The sequence below is a fragment of the Eucyclogobius newberryi genome, unplaced genomic scaffold (genome assembly GCF_026437365.1).
Source record: "Eucyclogobius newberryi isolate DKJ021-1_F unplaced genomic scaffold, fEucNew1.0.hap1 SCAF_1, whole genome shotgun sequence".
Taxonomy (NCBI): domain Eukaryota; kingdom Metazoa; phylum Chordata; class Actinopteri; order Gobiiformes; family Gobiidae; genus Eucyclogobius; species Eucyclogobius newberryi.
In genome coordinates this window covers 7,885,738-7,908,649 of record NW_027315723.1, presented here as the reverse complement: position 1 = coordinate 7,908,649, position 22,912 = coordinate 7,885,738, and the positions used below count along the sequence as shown (strand labels likewise).

Here is a 22,912-nt window from a genome sequence, read left to right as displayed (position 1 = left end):
TTAAAACTTTATATCTTATAGACTCAAACATAGATTTTGAAAATGCATCTATAACTACTAATGTTAATATATATGTTTGTTTTCATTGTTTGATTTTACTTTTTTTAAAAACATTTTTGTGTGAGGTAATGGCTGATGTGATTTTTGGCCCTGCAAAATAAATTATATGAAATTTTAGTTTTAGCTGAGTTGTCATAGTAACCAGACCAGTGCTTTGAATAAACATGTTGTAAAATGTGAGTGTGTGTCCTTGTCTGTTGTTTATGAGCTCAGGTGTTTAGTTTTCCCACAGTCACACAAGGCCTACATCGTACACATGGGAGGTCCTCCTACACTTTAAACCACACACACGCACGCACGCACACACGCACACAGACACACAGACACACACACACACACACAGACACGCACACATGCACGCACACAGACACACACGCACACACAGACACGCACACATGCACGCACACAGACACACACACAACACACACACACACAACACACACATACACACACACACACAATTATCATTTGAATTTAGTGCACATGTAACTGGTGGATCTGTCACCTGTCTCACAAACATTTTTTCATGACATTTTCCACGGCATAAACGTAACTTTCTTTAATTCAATACATTCCAAATTTGATGCCATTTTGTGGAACATTTCAAATTAACATTTCTGTCAAATTAAAAACCCTTACGCTTATTTTAGGGTAATTTTGTATTTGTGAGTACAAACTGACCCTCATGCTTCCCAGAATGATTGATTTGGCTGGAAATAAGCGGGTTACAGCTTTATTTTTATGTACAGCATATCAGGCAAGAGTTCCCTTTACAGTTTTTTTTGAATAAACACTAAAATCTAAAGTTTAGCCCAATTATCAAAACCTTACACTCAAGGAGCAAAACTCGGCCTCAGATCTGCACCACTGTAAACACAATAAGTCAGATCACACTTTGTGCAAAACAACACACACAGTGATTTACAACACTGAACACACTTGTATGTATTTAGACACAGAAGTATATCAAGATGTCACTTCTTTGCAATTCTAAAGCACTGACTGTCAAATGACCACACCCATGTGCCAATCCATTGAACACTGTCATTAGGTGACCAAACACAAGATCGCTTAATTGTAGACACACCAATCAGATTTAAGCACTATAAAAATTCAGCAGGTGAGTTCACCAAACTGAACCAAAATGGAAGGAAGAGGAAGAGTGAGGATGAGAAGGAGGAAGAGGAGAAGGAGAAGAAGGAGGCAGAGGCCGTGCCAGAGGTCGAGGTGGAGGTAGGGGTAAAGGTAGAGGAAGAGGAAGACTTCAAGCAAGAGGAAGAGGGGGAGGAGTTTGGGAGGGTTCTTTTTTGTACTGGATAAAATGTAATGTTCATGAAAACTGAGAATTGTTTTCTTTATCACCATGTTGGCTTGAGTATATTGAAAAAAATAAATGACGTTATCAACAGCATTAGTTTGTGTCCTGTGTGGTGTTTACAGTGATGCACACAAGTGTGTGTAGTGTTCACTGTGTGTGTTGTTTTGCACAAAGTGAGAGCAGACATTGTGTTTAGAGTTGTGCAAATCCGAGCCATGTTTTGCAAATTCACTGTGTACTTCACCCATACGACTCTATGCACTTAGAAGCAGGATTAGCCCAAAGTGTTTATGGTTTTCAACAGCAGTGTGTAACTGGTGTGTAACTGGTGTGTAACTGGTGCAAACATAGTTAAGTCATATGCAATAATGTGTGTTTCATATGGTAAAACAATATGGTTTTGATCAATTAGTGTAGAGTTTTTACAAGAGTGTTTCATTTTGCAAAGCAGCTAAGGTGTTTTGATAATTGGGTTTGTGGTTGTGCTAATTGTGTGTAGGGTTTTGCTAATTAAAACAAAACAATCAAAATTGTGTTTATTCAATCGTAAAAAACTGTATTAAGATAAAATAAAATAGAATAGGTATAGTCAATTTCCAAGCGTGAAGGGCTAAAAAACTAAATTAACAAAACACTTTGGGACCCACGTGCAGTTTGATTGTCAATGGAAACAAGACTTCTAATACGGGCCTGATTGTGCCGAATGTGCTCAGATCAGACTGTAGCCTACATTGCCCTTATAACCCCCTGAGGTTAAGGCGGCAGCACATGCCAGACCCCCAAGTGGAGCCGGCCGCAGTGTCGAGAGTTCGACTCCCGGTTCCAACAATGTACTGCATGTATCTCATCCCCATTTCACTCTAAAGCTGTCCTATCTATTAAGGCTCCTTAAAAAAATAGAAATAAAACTATAATGTGACAGGTCTCAGGAGACTAAATGAAACACTGCGGATATAAGATGTCAGACGAGGAGCGCGAACCTCCAGAGCCCCGTGTCGTGAGGGAGGATCTGTGATACTGAGGGAAGATCTGTGATATGAGGGAGGATCTGTGATATGAGGGAGGATCTGTGATACTGAGGGAGAATATGTGATACTGAGGGAAGATCTGTGATACTGAGGGAAGATCTGTGATACTGAGGGAGAATATGTGATACTGAGGGAAGATCTGTGATACTGAGAGAGGATCTGTGATACTGAGGGAAGATCTGTGATACTGAGGGAGGATCTGTGATACTGAGGGAGAATATGTGATACTGAGGGAGGATCTGTGATACTGAGAGAGGATCTGTGATACTGAGGGAAGATCTGTGATACTGAGGGAGGATCTGTGATACTGAGGGAGAATCTGTGATACTGAGAGAGGATCTGTGATACTGAGGGAAGATCTGTGATACTGAGGGAGGATCTGTGATACTGAGGGAGAATCTGTGATACTGAGAGAGGATCTGTGATACTGAGGGAAGATCTGTGATACTGAGGGAGGATCTGTGATACTGAGGGAGAATCTGTGATACTGAGGGAAGATCTGTGATACTGAGGGAAGATCTGTGATACTGAGGGAGGATCTGTGATACTGAGGGAAGATCTGTGATACTGAGGGAGAATCTGTGATATGAGGGAGGATCTGTGATACTGAGGGAAGATCTGTGATACTGAGGGAGAATCTGTGATATGAGGGAGGATCTGTGATACTGAGGGAAGATCTGTGATATGAGGGAGGATCTGTGATACTGAGGGAGAATATGTGATACTGAGGGAAGATCTGTGATACTGAGGGAAGATCTGTGATACTGAGAGAGGATCTGTGATACTGAGGGAAGATCTGTGATACTGAGGGAGGATCTGTGATACTGAGGGAGAATCTGTGATACTGAGGGAAGATCTGTGATACTGAGGGAGAATCTGTGATATGAGGGAGGATCTGTGATACTGAGGGAAGATCTGTGATATGAGGGAGGATCTGTGATACTGAGGGAGAATATGTGATACTGAGGGAAGATCTGTGATACTGAGGGAAGATCTGTGATACTGAGAGAGGATCTGTGATACTGAGGGAAGATCTGTGATACTGAGGGAGGATCTGTGATACTGAGGGAGAATCTGTGATACTGAGGGAAGATCTGTGATACTGAGGGAGAATCTGTGATATGAGGGAGGATCTGTGATACTGAGGGAAGATCTGTGATACTGAGAGAGGATCTGTGATACTGAGGGAAGATCTGTGATACTGAGGGAGGATCTGTGATACTGAGAGAGGATCTGTGATACTGAGGGAAGATCTGTGATACTGAGGGAGGATCTGTGATACTGAGAGAGGATCTGTGATACTGAGGGAAGATCTGTGATACTGAGGGAGGATCTGTGATACTGAGGGAGAATCTGTGATACTGAGGGAAGATCTGTGATACTGAGGGAGGATCTGTGATACTGAGGGAGGATCTGTGATACTGAGGGAGGACATCGGAACGGAGGAGCGATGATGGAAAACTTCTGGTCTGGTCGTGACTGGTCTGCATGCATGGAGTGAGTGCGTGATGGTGCATGTCCTGCGCGTGAAGGGTCGGTCACCCATTTGAGTGTGCGTACCCTCGTAAAGCACATTTTACTGTTAAATGATGTTCCCATTTGACCATCCTGCCATGTGTGTCGTTATTCCACCATTTCCCAAATTTTGTGCATCATCTATTAAAAAAATAAATAAAACTGACGCATACTTATAAATGAGGCCCCTGATCTGTAAATTGTCCTGCTGGAGTTGCCTGCTTGTATTGTCTCCCTGGAGAGGATTAAAGGGGAACTATTATGCTGAATCAACTTTTAAGAGCTTTTAATCGTGTTTTCTTCTTTTCTCTCTATGCCGATATGAAATATGTTTTGTAGGAAAATAATAAAAACGATATATTTAAATCCAGATTGAGATTGATTTAGTAGCAGACCTACAGCAGGCCAATTGTCTCCTCCTCTCAGTGAGGAGGTTGTGGGTTAGCCTCCTGAACCTGATGTTTATGTGTTCGACCACAGTCTTGTCCCTCGTTCATCTTCCACTTGACAGCAGCCTGTTTGTGGTAGCCATGAAACCACTATGAACTGACCATACAAACATGGAGAAAAGAATGGGAGAAAGACAGAAACATGAGAGGAAAGAGGAATCCAGTCAGGTGGAGGTTAATATTGACCCTTTCCTCACACAGACATACCAGACAGGAGCGCAGTGGTCAAGCAAACACCCCCTCTGACCCTGACCCCGGGGACTGAGGACCAGGAGATGGTTGTAGCTTCTGGAAACTTATCGAACTTTTCATAGACGTGAGATGAGGGAGACAGGGCTGATTTCAGATGGAGCTGAGGATTTGAGACTCCACAGTGAGTTGTGGCACCTTGTTATCAAAATGTCAGATCGGATCATGTTGAACTTTCCATGTGGACAATGAAACATATGGTACAGTTCAATAAGTGTGGAGCGGAGAAAACATCACCATGCACGAGAGGGACATGGGGAAACAGAATGGTAAGAGATTAAAAAATCTAATTAAATTAGTTTGAATCATTTAATCAGCTTTTGTTTATGATGAGGAAAGCCTCACTGATAGTCATGTGTGATTTGCCGAACATATAATTTTTTCCAAAGCAGAGTTACAAGGGCATGTTTAAAGGCCAATGACTATACAAAATAATACATCAAATGTGTTGTTTAATTATCAGCCATCCGTGGTTCACGTTCCAATATTTTAATCCATCATACAAACTTGCTGAATGAAACTCAGACAAATAGTCTGTCCTCAGCCACCCTTTCTTCCATTTCAACTTCCATAGCAGCAGCAGGACCACCAGTCTCCTCAGCCTGGGTTTCTTCTAGCTTCCTTCCTTCTTCGCATCACTATATATATATATGGATGTACTTATATCCATAAGTACATCAAGGACAAGGCTCCTACAGATGACGTGCTCAGTGAATGTCTCAGACACTGGGGAATAGAGGATGATGAGGCGCTGGAGGGACCATCATGGGAGGACAAGCCCCTACATGGGATGTACCATCGGAACATAACTGAAGTGGCTGATATCACGAAATCTTACCAATGGTTAGAAAGAGCCGGTCTGAAGGACAGAGGCCCTGATCATGGCAGCACAGGAGCAGGCCCTGAACACCAGATCAATAGAGGCCCAGATCTACTTCACCAGATTAGACCCAAGGTGTAGGCGCAGAGCCCTCAAGCTCCCAGGCCTCTGGTAGAGGACCCGAGCTTGAAAGGGGACCACCCGCGGAGATGAGGTGAGAGTTTTATATATATATAAAATATAAAAAAAATCATATTGAACTCAAACTTGTTGATGAATGAATGAATTTGAACAATACACAGAAGACATTCTGGGTTACCACCTGATGACATCAGGATGTGGGGCCGAGCAGGTTTAGCCAAATTGTTAATATGAAGGATTACCCAAATATACAGTATGCGTTTCTTTCAAACGTTTAGCTGAGAATAAACATTTAGCTGAAGAAAGAAAAAGTGATGTAGGCTAAAGTAGACGGATGTAGACTGGTGTAGACTGGTGCACAGGTGTGAGGTCTGTCAGCACACACACACATTCCAGTTGCATACATCTCCAGTATTCATACTGCACTGTTTTCCTCACTCAAAGCACTTCATGTAACCGTTGTGTAACCTTCGTGGCTGTGTAAAAGTCCCGCTTGGTTGCAGAGTTAAACCCCCCCACACACAAGACTGACCCTAACCTTGACCACTATAGCTACTTGCATAACCTTAACCTAAGCCATCACCTTCCCATATATGTCTGAACTTGAAAGTTATATATTCAACTTGTTATTGATCTAACATTGAAGGAAGAATGTTTTTTGTCTTAATCCAAAACTTTTTTAAAGGAAGGTTTATTTAATTGTCTGTTTTAACAAAAATGGCATCCTTCACCCTAATTCAATTTGATCACATCTCACAAATAAACAAGCATAGGGGAAGTTTCAGAACCCCTCCTAATGGACAGGACTAATGTAGCTCCCCTCAGGACAGTAAGTAAATACTAGCTTTTCAAACCAGATTGATAATGACTTTCCGGATGGCATATATATATATATATATATATATATATATATATATATATATATATATATATATATATATATATATATATATATATATATATATATATATATATATATTGTCAGTAAGAACTGCAGTAGACAGCTCCTCGTTGTTTAATGCTTATTTCTTACTTTTATTTTTTTCTTATTCAGGAACATTTGCTTGTTCATTATGAAATCTGCTCTCTCCGTACAAGCCCACTTTGACCCACATTTTGAATATTTAGTGGGTCGGATACTTCAGGGTCCTGAAATTCTCAAAGTTTTGCATCTGGATTCACGCTCTCACAGAATGTCTCACCACTGCGTTTATAGGATGACTATGTTTGGTACTCAAGACAGTGGCCCATATTTTGGGTAGTTTGTTTCTATTCTTTTAAATTCAATGAAATTCCTTTTTCTAGATAGAACTGCATTATATGGAAATGTACAATTTCAAGACTTATATTAGGGTTTGAAAACGTCATAAACATGACCTATCTATAATTTGTTTGTGTTTTGGGTCTCAAGACAACTATTCAATCAAAGCAGAATGAGCCACATGCAGCTTAAGGTAGTTTTAAAAATGAATAATATTTTTTTAACCAGATGCTAGATCCTCCATTTAAGCCTCTGTTTGCCATAATATGTGATGTACAATCGTAGCAAGGGTGCCATCTACTGGTGTAAAGTATGTACATGTTATATGTTTTATCGAAATGGAGCACGATGCACACATTCTAGCTTTATTATTGTGGAGGGATGTTACAGCAGGAGTATAACAAATCTCATTTGATAGACTTGAAAAAAATAGTGCATATTTTTATGAAACTGTGATGATAAATTGCAAAAAGTTACACCCTCATTCATATAAGATTAAGTAACGGTTTTACTGATACCAAAACATGGGATTGGCTGTGCCAGCAATCGCACGTTATTCATCAGACTATTCTCACACCTTAAAAGACATATTTTGTCGTTTGTTAGTTCTCAGACTACGCCAAATCGTGTGCCAAAACACGCCTCTGCAGGTCATGTCTAAATTACACTCAAGTCAACAGAGACGTGAAAAACGGGACTTACCTCGAGTTGTGGGGATTTCAGACTTCCTCAATGTCCAATTTGAATCCTAGATCCAAGGAAGGACTTTCTGGTGATAAAAGCCTCATGCTGCTTTAAAATGTGTGTAAGATCCATAATAAAAAACTATCTTAAACCTCTCAGGTTTGTTTATGTCCTAACAGGAAATGACATCCCGGACAGCAGGAAGGAAATCCACGTTGTTATATACATCTTTTTATGTATCTATTATGTACTGTAGTCAATGGCTTTGGGAAAGAAAAACATAACTTAACATAACATATTAACTTTAATACTTCAATTTCTTATTTTCATTTTTTTTCAAGTTCTTTTGTGAGATCATATGTAATCCTATATTATTGTAAATATTACCAGCGTGCGCCTCAGTCACAAACCACGCCTATTAGACGCACCGAACGATGATTGGATGTTTCTCCACCCTCGACGCCGCTGCACTTCCGTGTTTACAGTGGTCGATCTGGCGCACGCTTCCGCATCAAAAGCAGCTTTCCGCAGTCTCCCGAGCGCATGGAGGAGGATGACCCGAGCCACACTCTGCGGAATGCGCACTCACACTTTCACAAAAACAACTTCAAACAGGCGGAGGAGCTCTATTCTCACTTCATCAGCCGCTGTTTACAAAGCAGGTAGCTTCAGGTGATGCTAACAGCTAACGGTGACAACAGCTAGAGCTCGGGATTGTGACATCACTCATAGAGCAATCCTAACACTATAGATTGATGATTATATCTATCAGAGGTGGCTCACCCGAATATCAGTATGTTCCACGGCTTTTTGTTTATTTTTTTAGATTTTGGCTAATGTATCAAAACCATGGCAGATTTACGTTGTTTAATAATAATAATAATAATAATAATAATAATAATAATAATAATAACTTTTATTTATATAGCGCTTTTCAGTGACCCAAAGACGCTGTTTGACGTTCCATCCAGAGTTCTAGAAGTTGACGTCAACCTTTTTAAATCTCTTGTCAACGAAAGGTTCAAAATTCACTCTCTCTCTCTCTCTTGTCTGGTAAAAAATATGAAAAAAAAAGATCTCTGTCAGTCTCTATCTCTTCAATTAAATAAACAAATAATGTAAAATACAAATACAATAGTCTTTAAACCTGGCGCTGATATCACTCATGTTAAACATTTTCATTTGGCAAATCCACCAATATTTGTTGTATTTTGTGAAATTCTCAGGCTCCAGGTTCTTCGTTGAAATCATATATGGTTCACTTCATGTTTGCCTCTTTTCTAGGCTTTAGAATGTTTTTGTTAACAGACATTTAAATGATTTATTGGTTGGGTTATGGGTTGACAGCATTCTAGACTTTACAACTTGAATAATATCATATTCAAACTGAATATCCTTATATGTTAATCCTCATAGTGTTTTGTCAGGGATTGTGTCCACACTTTTCCCATATTAATCTTTAATGGCCCTTTCAATAGAAACAGTCTTGTGAACTACTTCACATTAATTTATTTGTGCTGAAAGAGAAGCTACTGAACTTTGTGCCTTTCTTTCATGTGGATAAACCTCAAACCAGGTCAAAACATCTGCACTTGGAGAGTTAAAAACAAATTCAATTATTCTGGCCTTTCTCCTGCTCAGTTGTTGAGGATTGTAATCTGTAATGTTGCTTCATGGGGATGTAAAATGTTATTTTTTTCCAGGAATTGTGAAGCGAGTGACTTGGCCACAGCCTTTAACAACCGCGGACAGATCAGGTACCTTCGGGTGGACTTTACCGAAGCTGTGGAGGACTACACCTGCGCCATCCAGGCCCAGGGCCAGTTTGAAATCCCCTACTACAACCGAGGACTCATACATTACAGGCTGGGTAAGGATGCATGAGAGTAGGCATACACAATCATTTAGGGACACAAAAAGGTGACAAGTTATATTTGAGAATTAGGTTCTATAGGTCTAACTATATATGAAAGACCTTTTGTTTCTTAGTCAAGGTTTGTTTCTTAGTCAAGGAGTTTTTTTGTTTATAAGAGTTCTTCTATTAAGAGTGTTTTTTAAACTTCCTATAATCTGTTATCTGTCCTTTTCCTCTGTATCTACCTGCGTTGTATCAATGAAATTTCCCCATGTGTGGGCAATAAAGGAATATCTTATTTTTTTAATTATTTTTCTAAATGTGCTGCAAACATACATTCAGGTACATAAAAATACACCAACCTTTGTCGACGTGAACTTGAAAGTGCCCTGAGCCCTTCTGAACCTGCAAAGAACAGAACAACTACCATGAGTAAATGTAAAGTAGCAGACACAGTGGCACAAACATTATTTGCACTGCTTTTTTTCTGAATTATTTATTTTGGTTAATAGATGGTGTGGTTCTGCTTCCTTTCAGTGGTTTCCTTGTTTAAACACCAGGTGGAGCGCTACACCTACTTCAAAATATTTATCATAGTATTTGTATGTGATATTTCAGGTTTTTATGAACAAGCCAAGAAGGACTTTGAGCAGACTTTGAAACTGAACCCGGATTTTGAAGAAGCCAAAGTAAGTCTCAGTCAGACACTGTTGGACCAGCACCAGAAAGAGGGCAGAGGATCCTGAGAACTGGCATTGAGGGTCTGGACTGGGGGGCCGAGAGGAACCATGTCCACACACTCTGCTGACCCTGCGAACCGCTGCTCCTTTCATCTCAAACAGTGGAATGGATGCATTGCACAGATACTTTAGATTCTACTGAAACATGTCCTGGAAAAACTATTGAATATAACAATAAAATATTTATTTCATTTTTTATGTTTTAAAATGAATGCCATGATTCTTTTCTTCAGTACATCTATGATATTTTTCACCAGATGCCATTAATTCAAGTAGGCAATACAAATGCTGCACATCTGTAAAAATGATGCCTACACTACTGTCTTTGCAGTGCTGCTTTAATGCTCCAGCTGTGTGTTTTTATTTCTAAATCCATGCGTGGCGTTCTCTGTTCCAGACCTGACACAGACAGACTCTTAAACAGCTCCACAGAGAGCTGAAGGAGCTCACTGTGACACGTGATTATGAGCCGTCATAACAGCTAGTGATGTAAAGAGGGCTGAGGCTGTAAACTAGTCTCATTCTTTTCCATCAGCAAATTAATAGTTTTTCTAATTTTGGATTCTATTCCCGAGTTATTTTATTCATGTTATGCTTATGAACATGTAAACATGCATAGACCTGCTGAATGTAAACCTAAAAATGTATGTATTTAACAAAAGCGAAGGAACGTGGTTTCAGGAGGACTCTCATATCACTGATCTGGTTCAGACAGTTTGACACGCACTGCCCACTCTCTCCTCCCATGTTGTGTTCTTCAAATAAAGACCAAAAATATAGTCCCAATTTCCCAAATATATTTTCTTTTTTAGTAGTTAACAGGATTGATCACATAAGTTACTGTGAATATAGATGATTTCTCAATATAATAATAAAAACATTCAATTTAATTAAATATTCTTAATCTAGCAGGTCAAATAATGCCTCTGTTTTTAGTTAAGACAAAAAGGCACACGTTTTGCACAAGTTGCCTGTTATGGTAGTTATTTTGATCAAACCTCTTTGTTTTTTAGTTTAGGTATAGTTCAGATAATGATGGCCTTATTACCAAATATATATTCACACACACACACACACACACACACACACACACACACGGATTATTGGTTATTGAGATAATGCAAATATCCATTTTGGCTGGATATGTGCTTGATCTTGCGCCCCTAGTGGTCACCTCCTCCTCTGCAGCACGTCTGCTGATGCTTTACACCTGTGATGACGTACACCTGTGTGAGTGGTGGCTCATTAAGAACAGCTGCAGGTGCATTTTAGGCCCCACCCTTCGCTGTAGTTGCTTTGTCTGGGCCCGTCTCTCCTCCGGTCTGTTCGTTTCTGCCTCTGGCTCCAGTATGAAGGTCCCTAACTATATGTAAGTCCCTGTACACATTACACATGCTCTGTATTTAGCTCTCCTTTTTCATCCTCATCCTTGTCATTGCAGTTTGTTGTGGAAGTTGCTGGCCGCAGTGATCCTTGTATGTCAGGCGAGGCCAAACACGAAGCTCAATTCACAGACAAGTAAAACTCCATATTAGTCAAATCCATTTGTTGAATTTTTATTTATTTTAAATCTGATTTTCACGTTATTTGATGTTTTCACAGGCAGTGGTCTGAGGGCCGAGTGCTTTGGGAATCTAATGCGACTGTCACTGGATAAAGCTTTAGCAGTGGGCAATCAGCTGGAGGTGGAGGCAGTCAGTGAGTCCACGAAAGTTTTATAATGGGCAAAATTTCACTCGAGACAAAGTATTTGTCCAAGAACTGGCTGTAGTTTCTTCAAATACATTTTACTTAAAGTAACTTAAGTGCAACATCCAGATTATATAAAGACCAAATATATTGTATTTTCAAATGCTGTTGTGGCTGGGCTTATCTGGAGCTCTGCAAGAAATGTGTATAATTTTCAAGTCGATATAAAGCTTTCATTTGGAACAGAAACATTCACTGTTACACTGTACTGTATTTAGTAAATTTACTGGAGTATCAACAGTTCAAAGGTTGTGAAATTGTTGGCTGAATCAAAACTAATTTAATGACCATGCACAACTGTCAGTTCTGAACATTTTAACTTGACCAGCCAAATTTCATGCTAAAATCAAATCTTCACACATCAAGCTCATGTTTTGATGCCTCCAGTTTGTCGAACTGTACGAGACCAACAGCAATTAAACACCATCAAATGTTTATAATAAAGTAAAACTCAAGACTAAACTTTAAATCACATGTACTAATGAACTAAAATGAACTGTTGTCTGGTCTCAGATGGCAGTAGGCGTGTGCTGCTGACGCCTGCACTGGCCGCTCAGTGTGGATACAGTATGGAGTCTGACCCCTGGGGAAACACCAGGATCTACACCTCTCTGCTGGGCTGCTACGTCCACAACACGGTGGGGCCAGCTCCACTGCACATGCATCAAATGTGACTACATTTCTGTGGAACAAATGGTAATGACGTTCTGTGTTTAATTTTAGGACGACGCAACATTCGACGTTGGTCTGAAGCTAGATATGTTTAACCCGACTTCTCCTGAGATAATTTCCCACAACGTGCAGCAGACGTGTAGCTTCTCCCGCTGGGCCCAGAGGGAGGTGCTCTGTGACCGCAACTACATGGAGGTATTGCCCTGGAGGGTTGATAACTATGCACTTTAAAGCGGTGCCATAATCAGTTGTGGCTCATTTTAAAATGCACAGTACTCTCCCTCACTCACAACACCTAAAACATCTCTTCACCCAAGCCTATGACCTACCCTTACCCTAGCCTCCTCTACCCCACTGTCTACATTTCTCTGTTACATTCCCATCATTTTTCTACTGTCTTGTTTATTTTATCTGTACATTATTGTGTATTGTATGTGCTGTCCCCCCTGTCTATAAATACCCCCCCCTTTTTGTATATGTCAAAGTGTCTTTGGGTCCTTTTGAAAAGCGCTATATAAAAAGGTATTACAGTAATTTCCTTTGACAGTATGTGATTGGTAGTGCTTTATGTTTGTAAAAATTCATTTCCATAGCTGTAGTTCTATTGTGTTCCCATAGCGATCAAGCTAAATGTACAGACCTTTGATAAATGAGGCTTTCAAAGTATAATGTGAAATTCTTAGAAACGTCAAATCGGTCCTCGAGGCTCCTTTTGCAATCTCTAAATGAGTTGATGGACCGATCTTTCCTTTTCCTCAGGTGTCTCACCACATGACTGTGCCTGACTCTCCAGCTGATCCCAAGGGCTCAAAAGGGTCCAGCGTTAAAGATGACCCAAACATGAATGTCATTCCTGGGGTAAGGTTTTAGTTTGGTTTACTTTTCTCAATCTGGTAAACTAGAATGCTATCGTGCGCTTTATTCTGTAAATTTAAAACTATGGTAGAATTCACTTGATACAGCGAGTAATCTGTGCTCAAAACAAACTGCTTAAGATGTATTTAAGCGTTAATGTTATAAATTGCCTACAGGGCTCCGCAAATGGTGGCATCTGGAAGCTGACGTTCTACACCCCTGTGGCCGTGCCCATGGTACTGAGAGAGGCTGAGCAGGCCGGCTACGGAGCCCTGACCACTGCAAAGCGCGTGGTGGTCCGCAGCCCCTACAACAAACCAGAGACCTACTCTGAAGACGTAAGGGCCAACTCGTCTAGAGCATGTGACTTTGGAGTATGGAGACTGACAGTAGAGCGTAGAGGAAATGATTACAAGATGTTTCAAAATATTAAGATTACAGAAGAATCTTTATATTGAATGCCACTTTTTTAACATTAGTTTAAAACTGGTTATTCAAATCATTGTAATTCAAAACATTGAAGTTAATATATATTGTAACCTTAATATGTGAATAAAGTTACTGGTGTGACAAACCCAGGGGATACACGGCTGTTCGAATCTACTGTTCTGGCTCCTAATTGGGCCAGTTTGTCTTTAGGTGGCCGGGATCCCCATGGAGGTGCTCCGGGTCAGTGTGTACTACAGCGCTCCATCAGGCCTGAGTGTCATGGACATGTCTGCGGCTTGTCCCATCGGTGAGTGGACCCCCACACAGCAACTAACACTCCCATAGTGGTGTGATTAGTGCCTCAGGTTTGATTCCTGAACCAGGTGAGTTTGGATGGTGTTTTGACACTTTAACTTTATATTTGTTCAAAGGTCTACTCCAGTCACTGCATATGGTTAGTTGTGACGGAAGGGCATCAGTGTAAGCCAGAAAAATCCCCAAGGTGTCCTGAACGTTAAATGAGAGCTTTGTACTCTGGTGCTGCTTGCCAAAAACTGTACTTGATTGAGCGAGTTGCTTCAAAACATCACTCAAGAAGTATGAAGTCTAAAAAAAAATACTGAGTTATCATTTTGGCCTTTCATTTCCAGTTATACTTTTTACATTCTTGTCTTTACAAGAAATGGATCAAAAATTAAACTTGACACCTTGAAGCAGTGAAAACTGATCACACGATCTGTCAATACAAAGTGTTTGTCACCTGTACATTTACTGTGGTAAGACACAACTCAAGATTAAGGACATGCTGTACAATCTTAAAGTGGGAGATAAAGTAGGAGTAAAAGTGTAGTCTGAGTTGTTAAAGTAAAGGTAACTGGGTGATTACCTCTTTAGTCAACTTTATTCCTTGGTTAGAAAAAGCTGCATGTGAAGTTGTCTAACCCCTCCAGGTGGCGTGGTGTTCTCGGAGCAGTTGATCTCGTGGCACATACCGCGCTTGGTCACTCCTCTGGTGGACAGTGGCTTCAAGATCCAGGAGCTGCACATGGGCATGAGCGGAGAGAGGCTGGGCAAGAGCCAGTTGTCGGCCCGGGGCTACTCCCTGACCACCAAAGACTTCCACATCGTCATGGAGATCCCAGTGGGCGCGCCAGATGGCTACTTCAAGGTAAAGGCTTACTTGTAACTGAACTCAAGAGATTTGGTTTCAGGACTATTCTTCTGTACCTTTTTTCAATGTCCTTTGAGGACTAGGAAATGGGTTTATTATGAAATCATGTTGCTTTCATAATGTAATGTGTGAATTTAAGAGTCCAGTGTTGCACTTGTGAAATCTGAAATGGATAGCCAGGTTTAAAGTATTTTGATACAAAACGTTAGAGGGGATTTTGCGTATGTGGATGTATAAATCTATGATTTGTCAAAATCCCTGTCTATGATTGTAATGCTTGAACATGGCCTTTGAAGTTGCAGTGTCCCCTATAAATCTATGGATGGAAGTGAAATGATTTAAATGTAATTTCTATGAGCTCTGGTTTCCACATGTTGGACAAATTAAAAGAACTAATTTTGAATGTATTTCGCTTTAAAAGATTATCATTATGAAGGCTAAAACTGGCTTCACTGTAACTACATCCAAACGTTACTAAAAGGGCAAAGAGTGCTATGCCAGCAGTAGTGAATGCCCTACACTTTAAGAACATCTGTGCTGACCTTCATTTGCAGAGCCACGCCCCAGAGCATAAGTACCACATGAGCTTCAGCGTGGAGCCCATGTTGGAGGTCCTGTGGAGGTCTGACCACAGCAGAGAGGAGACCCGCTACAAGGTGCTGTTCCCCATCACCACGCCCCTGATGGCCCGGCCCCCTCAAGCCACTGACCGTGAGTTTGGATTACTCCCCCTGGTGGTAATGTCATAAAGGGCTGGTTTCCGCCACACTGCTCTTCCCTTGTCTAGATTAGTTTTCATTAGCCTAAGCTTATACTTCATTAAAAGTCCCTAAATCAAATTTAGAGCTCGTTTCAACTTCAAGCTAATAAGACAATTGAAGCCAAAGTAGTTCTTTGCAAAGCACCAGCAAATTGTTTGTAGCTTAAAGAACAACTTGTTTGAATTGGGACATTTTAGTAAAGTCTTTTGTGAAATGGCTTCGACACTTTAGTTTAGCTTTGAAAGTGGGTTTAAGTTTGAATATGGCTTAATGTAGATGTTGCATGGTATAACTGAATGTCTGTATATTGTGAGTGTAACCAGAGAAACCTCTTCTCTGCTCAGAGACTGTGGCAGCGTCGCGGCTCTTCTCCGTCGAGGTCGGCCCATTTCTTCAGGACGTGGAGCTGAAGAACATCACCTTCTTCACAGGGACCTTCTCTGTGGAAGAGTGTGTGAAGCGAGGATTCACCATCCTGAAGCAGGACCTCTCTAGCAGCATGCGCAGCTTCTCTGTGAACCTGGGCTTCAGCGAGGACGTGGTCAAGACTCATGTGAGTAACTGGTTCTGAAGTGTAAAGGATGGATTAGTTTAGCAGGTCATATTTGTCTTCGCTCACGTCTTAATGCAATTACCTCAAGTCATGTGTTTGAGAGCAATAAATTAATATCTTACCGCTCTAAATAACTTGTTTTTTTAATATAGAACCCGGAGCCCCTGGTCACTGTGTACTCGCTCTCTCTCACTTTGGGCTTCCTGGTTCAGCCTGAGCTCTCCTCCTTCTCTGTCCCTGTGGAGCTGCAGGCTTCTCTACAAGATGTGGGTGAGTTTGTTCCTACACGTGGTTGACGAGCCTCAGCACCAATAGTTTGCTATTGATGCTTTCTGAAGGTGTGTAGCAGCGGGAGCGGAGCAGGGAAATGTAGGAACTGTGGGGGCCCCTCAAACTAAGTTGCTAATATTACATTTAAAATGTACCAGAATACGGAACGTTTTATATTTCTTGCTTGAAAACCCTCAGACCCCACTTAACGTTGGCTTCATGCAATATTTACCAAATTGTGTGTATTTAATAAAAACCTTAAGTTTGTCTTATAGCCCTCAAACTGGTAAATGTATTTACCATTTTGAGTGGGTGGCTAACCCATTTAGTGCAGTTACCATACTAATCACTAAAACTGCATAAGGGCTCAAGTGACTGGATGTTTAATTTTAGCACTTTCACAAATCTGCATTTTAAAGAACCTTCATGTTTTACCATCGGACTTGTCTCAAGCGGTCACTTGAGTGCCAACTTTCGTACATTGGCTTTATATGTATTTACTCAGACTAGATTCAAAGGTGCATGAATAAACATTCTGCACAAGGTTTTAACTTGGCCTTCAGTTAACCTAATAAAGCGTGTCAGTTTATCGATGAACTGCCGGTCCAGACTTGCCCTTATGTTTACACAAACGTGCTGTGTGTAAATCCACGTCAGTGTTAAAGCTAAACCTGACATGATCAACACTTGGCTGTTGAATGTGGTTTAAAATCCCTCAAGTTCAGCCTAAACAAAAATACTATCCAATCTGCCATACTCCTACATTGGTATTTGATTTTTCTTTCCAACCTAAACTAACCTTGTGTGTCCAGTTCTTCCCACATTGTCGGGCAGCTGTGACCAGGAGAACTTCAGCGTAACGGTGGCCTATGGAAACCAGGGCTCTAACTTTGAGACCTTTGAGACGCTGGTGGGACACCGGTTGCTGACTGCAGAGAACGCTGTGGCGCATGACTTCAAAGAGAACGCCACGCACTTCAACCTAGTGATCCCATACAACGCCCTGGACACTGCTTTTGAGGTACTAGACTATGAAGGGTTGGTTGGCGTTATAAAGAACTGATCAAACTTTTTTTTTTTTGAAAAGCCTTGGCCCTGATTTAAATCTCTATAGGACAAATGATGTGATTTTCCTTATTTAGGTTGGTTCTTTCTAACGATCCTTTGCTGTGGCATATCAGTTTAAGCAGCCGCACATGTGCAAGCCTGTGTGGCTGAGATGTCCTCTCTGCTCTTCAGTTAACTCGGTCCTGCCCAAAAAGCCTAATAAAATAAGCTTACTATACCAGTGTGAATTCTGTAGCGTTATCGATATTCCCGTATCTGATTTATTTTCTAGCCAGTAAACAATGTCAATATGGGCATCCATATTGTGGTTATTAAAGCTGTTCTGCTGCAGATGCTGGAGTCAGACTCAGTCCGAGCCCGGCTGGATATCCTCTTGTGGGACGCCAATAATCAATGGTCCGTGGGCGACCTGTACCTGGCCTGCCACTTCCCCCTGACCACCACAGGTAAACTGCACCACACCCGATTATTTAAAGCTGAGCTCCCTCACTCGGTCTTCTATTGGTTCTCAACCTGGGGGTTGCGACATGATTTCTGAGAGTCCCTAAATGAAATGAAGAAAAGCTAAATGTATTTTACAAGGCTTGACACCCTCCAAATCTAGTGGTACACTATTTGTTTGCACACACCCATTTTGAGGGGAGCCTTTTGTTTTTGGAAACACGGATGCTAATGATCAAAGTTGTACATAAATTCCGTGGTTAAACTTTTTTTTTTTTCAAATCTAAATGGGGATTAGTTTAAAACCGAAAGGAGCAGACTGAAGGATGTGGATTAGGGCACTCGTAAGTCAAGGTTTAGTACTCAACTGAAGTTAAAATACCCCAAAAAATTACTATAAAAGGAGTATTTAACTTTCTTTCCACCCCAGAAAAGCGGAACGTTAACAAAATTGGACAGTTGTGCAGTCTGCATCTAAAGGCTGGTTTATGCTTCTCAGTCAAATCCACGCAGAGCTCCCGACGCACACGGCCGCCAAGTGCAAAGCTTGTGGCTCTTGTGTACGTGCCACAAGCTTTGCAATTGGAGGCGGTCTGCATGGATTTGATGGAGCACAAACCAGCCTTAACAATTTGTATTCTCATACACCCAGCGGTAGGAGGAAAGTGGTGCTCTGACAAGGTTTTCTATTCTAATTTCACCTTGTCGTTTTGAAAAAGCTCAACTAAAGCTGAGCAGACACCGGAGAAGTCCTGCATGTAAATAGGAATGTGCCAAAGAGTGTGCGTTCACAAACTGACCACCACACGTAAACTCTTCTACCACATCTGACCGTTTGTCTCGTTCCTCTGAAGAGTGTTTCCCTAACGGCACCATGACCGCTCTGGCCCTGAAACTGGAGTCGGTGCCGATGCTGGAGCCAGAAAGACTAAGGCTGAGGGACCGCAGCTGCAGCCCGGTCCAGGTCACGCAGAAATCTGCCCTGTTCTCCTTTACTGTGGACTCCTGCGGTACCTCCAGGACGGTCAGTGCGACACTAGAGGGTCATTTGTTTTGCAGTCATCTCTTGCCCAAACACGACTTCAATGTAACTACACTGTTATCAATCTGGCTGAATGTTTAATCTCTAAGAGACTGACTCTGCCATTTCAGAAAAAGTTTGAGTTGTCACAAAAGGATCTAAAATTTGTTTTGATCCAAGTTAACATTTAATGTCAAATTAAATAAATGGTAATTATCAAATTTGTAAAAATATTGCCCAACTACTGTCAGAATTCAACTGAAAACGACATGCTTTAACTGACCAAGGATTGGATGCGTTTAAAAAAAAAAATATGACAAATTGATTGCGTCTTGCTCTCAGTTAAAATTGTGTGCTTGGTGCAAATGGAATGATCAAAGTAGTAAACTAGATTCCAACTCTATTGAATAACTTGTAAAATGTATTCAGTTTTTGGACAAGTACGTGGTATATGAGAACGAGATCAGCCTCGACTACGACGCGGGGACGACTTTCCCGAGATGGCCCGGCAGAACGCCTCGCACCAGCCCAATAGACCCAGAGTACAGGTAACGCTCACGGACCTCGTCTTAACGATCAAACGCAACACTCTTCTTCTCTCCCCACAGGCAGAGCGTCTCCTGCTACTACAGGCTGGACAAGAGGGTGAGCGGAGCATTCGGACACGCGCCAAGCAACACTCCAGCTGCAGAGATCGGGACGGGGCAGCTGAAAATAAACATGAGGCTGGCCAAAGGTGAAAGTTCTTGTGTTTAATCAATTTTCCCCAAATTTGAATCTCAATCAGCGTAAGTTGTTACTACTAAAAACCCAGTGACAACCTTAATTTTTAATGGTGATGGTTGATTGTCTTCCTCCGTGACCTCCTCAGAGCCCTGTGTTTTTGCCTCTGCAATGGCAGTGCGCTTGACCTGCTGATGCCGTTAACTGCCCTCAGTCCTGATGGGCCTCTTTCAGCCTGACTACATCCCTTCTGTCTGTCCCGCTTCCTCCTCCAGCAGCTCCAACTCACACCAGGCTGTGATCAGTTGAAAGCTCTGCCCCTCTAGTCAGTGTTCAAGACACTCAGCCAAAGGTCAAATGACATAACCAAGTCTCATTGGCCTCTGGCTTAGGGTGTCCTGGTGCCAAGTGCTCAGATTATAACACGATGGTAAACGACAAAGGTGTCAAACAGTCCATGGTTTACACCGAAGTCAAATACCTGAACTCTACTTGGCATCAGATGGGGGAGGCCGTTCTTCATAACCCCCCTCCAGATGTCACTGTCCCCGCTGGTTCCCCAGTAGAACAACAATCTCCAGACAGTGCAGTCTCATCCAGTTCAGCCATCTTGGATAAGTTTTCCATACTGTGACTAAAGTGTGCTCTTTCAGATTCGTCCTATAAGTCCTTCTACCAGCCAGAGGACTTCCCTGTGCCTAAGGTCCTTCAAGAGCCTGTGTATGTGGAGGTCTCTCTGGACCTTTCCTCTGACCCCAGGCTGGAGTTGGTTCTGGACAACTGCTGGGCCTCGAGCGGTCCTGACCGAAGCTCTCTGCCGCGCTGGGATATCATCGTTGACACGTGAGCCTTTGTTTTTAGAGTTGGTAGTGGTGGTATTCAGGGTCTATTATATGGAACTAGGGAATGTCTGAAAACCCGTTCATAGTGTAAAACAGCACCCCATCCAGTTTGTATTTTAAATGAAGTCTGCTGCAGCAGATATGAACGTACAATGTTCTGTTACCAAAATGTTTAGCCAATTCATAAGTGAATGGAAATGTCCGCACTAAACGTTCGTTGTAGCGTTTAAAAATCTAGCTTTTAAACCCAATATGAAACATTTAATGTCTAGTTTGGCCTGTTGTAACTATTTTATTTGTAGCTGTGAAAACCCTGAGGACCGGTACTTGACCCAGCTGCTGCCTGTTCAGAAAGATGCCAGTGTGCCGATCCCAGCTCATGTGAAACGCTTCTCCATCAAGATGTTCACATTCACACAAGATGAGCAGGTTCTCAAGGAGCAGGTGAGATGTGAATCTGTGAAGGGACCGGGAGCTGGGAAATTTGTAAAGAGGACTCTCATGCGCATTGAGTTTGAATGTTCTGACCTTAACATCTGCAAAACTATTGCTTTAGGTGGGCTTTCTAAGTGAAGGCTTTCCACCCATAATCTGCAAATTAATGTCCTAGTGTTTGATCCATGCAGGAAGTTTAAAAATGTCTTAAATGTGTGTTCCAAGGCGTAAAGTCTCTTACACCAATGTTTAGGGTAAACGTTAAGCCTTAACGGTGTGGCGTTATGGTAAACATTCGCTGAATGATTAACTGAAATCTGCAAGATTAATCTGATCTAATTTTCTTTTTAGATCCAAATTCATTGCAACTCTGTAGTTTGTGATTCTAATGACCAAAAAGACAGTGCCTGCAGGGGGCAGTGTGCTCACCCCAAGGCACCTGCACATCCTGGAGTGGGCGGGGCCAAAGGCACGAAAAGTAAGACTGTAATCATGATTTACAAATGTATATCCAAACTAAGAGTACTTGTGTTTTCAGAGCGGAGCAGCACAGAGACCTCCTCGGGGCCCGTCCTACTGCAGAAGAGTCATCTAAACTTTTCTTAATAAACTGTTTATGCATTTTAGCTTGTCTGTTTTTGCTTTAGAACATAAAATTTACTGTCTTCAGATATGTGGTATATTCAATGGTCAGATGTAACGCTGCATTAGACCAATTTGAACAGAATGAACACTGTTTGGATTTGATTTTAAATTTCCACCATTGAGGTAATGCACGCTAGGTCTTACAAAAAGATTAAATCAGTGTTCAGTATTTTTGCTGAGAATACTTATTGGCAAATTTAAATGATTGAACAGGAGCGATTACTGCTTTTACAAAGGGAACTGGACAAAATTGGCACTGACATTGTTAAATTTCAAATGCCTCGCTCTCCTATAATCTGGATATGCAAATTTAAAAAACTTCAAGAACAAGCAACCTTGGCAGATGGGGTTCACTCCCAATATTGTAAAAATGTAAGTTATGCGGCCTCAATCACCTAAAGAATATTGGAAGAAACTACAATATATGGGTTCAAACCACATTAGTCTCAGACAAATGGAAATGACTGTACTTAAGCCCATTAGAATTTTTTTAAATTTTTTTTTTAAAAGGAAGCAAAAAGCACGTTCAGCCCAGTTATTGCCCATCTCGTCTCTTTGCAAAAGGTTAACCAATCTATGAAAATAACTGTTTGCGATCAGTTTTCCACAATTGGTAATTTACTTTTTTTTTTCTCCAGGGAACATGAGTTCTCACGCCAAGACTCAAAGTGTACCGTGTTTTCCGAGTATAAGTCGCACCAGCCTAATGGAGAAGAAAAAAATAAGTTGCACTAGAGTATGAAATAAGGTTGCACGTGTGAAAATATAAGTCAGCACCCTGACAAACTATGAAAAAAGGTGACTAAGTCGGAAAATACGGTACATAAAACCTGCTACATCCTTTTATTTCTATTTGCAGTTACGAACGACTGTCTGGCATATGTGCACTAGACAACCATGCTCTCCATTCCATACTGAACAGAGAAAAGCCAATATATTGTCTGATCTTGTGGCAGGATGGCCTGCAGGCAGGGCCCTGCCACTGTTTAGACACCCGTGATATGCAAGTCGATGTAGGGTTGGCATTAGATCAGACCCCAGCTGGCTCACGGAAGTCAGAATTCCAACATGGCGATGACAGAGAACGGTCCCATTGATTCAGCACATACGGTTGTGGTGACCCTAGGGTTAGTTAACTAACCCTCATCCTGATTCTG

At 41.4% G+C, this 22,912-nt stretch overlaps 2 protein-coding genes across 3 annotated transcripts; both read left to right on the top strand.

The window, feature by feature from the left end:
* The first annotated feature begins 7,998 nt into the window (after window positions 1-7,998).
* ttc32 (tetratricopeptide repeat domain 32) lies at window positions 7,999-10,307 on the top strand. 2 transcript variants are annotated; one of them, XM_072450732.1, is made up of 3 exons: window positions 7,999-8,187; window positions 9,229-9,395; window positions 9,999-10,307. In XM_072450732.1, exons 1-3 carry the CDS (start codon window positions 8,069-8,071, stop codon window positions 10,124-10,126), a joined length of 414 nt encoding a protein of 137 aa, XP_072306833.1. In that variant the 5' UTR covers window positions 7,999-8,068; the 3' UTR covers window positions 10,127-10,307. The 2 variants fall into 2 exon arrangements, with proteins under 2 accessions (XP_072306833.1, XP_072306841.1); XM_072450740.1 differs by having other exon boundaries at window positions 8,031-8,197.
* A 1,080-nt stretch (window positions 10,308-11,387) lies between these two features.
* Window positions 11,388-21,716, top strand: LOC140369238 (uncharacterized). The gene is made up of 21 exons (XM_072456551.1): window positions 11,388-11,489; window positions 11,562-11,638; window positions 11,723-11,818; window positions 12,383-12,507; window positions 12,593-12,736; window positions 13,301-13,399; window positions 13,573-13,734; window positions 14,036-14,132; window positions 14,776-14,993; window positions 15,551-15,707; window positions 16,102-16,310; window positions 16,463-16,580; window positions 17,393-17,601; window positions 17,980-18,094; window positions 18,944-19,113; window positions 19,540-19,658; window positions 19,719-19,846; window positions 20,487-20,676; window positions 20,978-21,119; window positions 21,462-21,588; window positions 21,649-21,716. Exons 1-21 carry the CDS (start codon window positions 11,470-11,472, stop codon window positions 21,714-21,716), a joined length of 2,790 nt encoding a protein of 929 aa, XP_072312652.1. The 5' UTR covers window positions 11,388-11,469.
* Window positions 21,717-22,912: the final 1,196 nt, after the last annotated feature.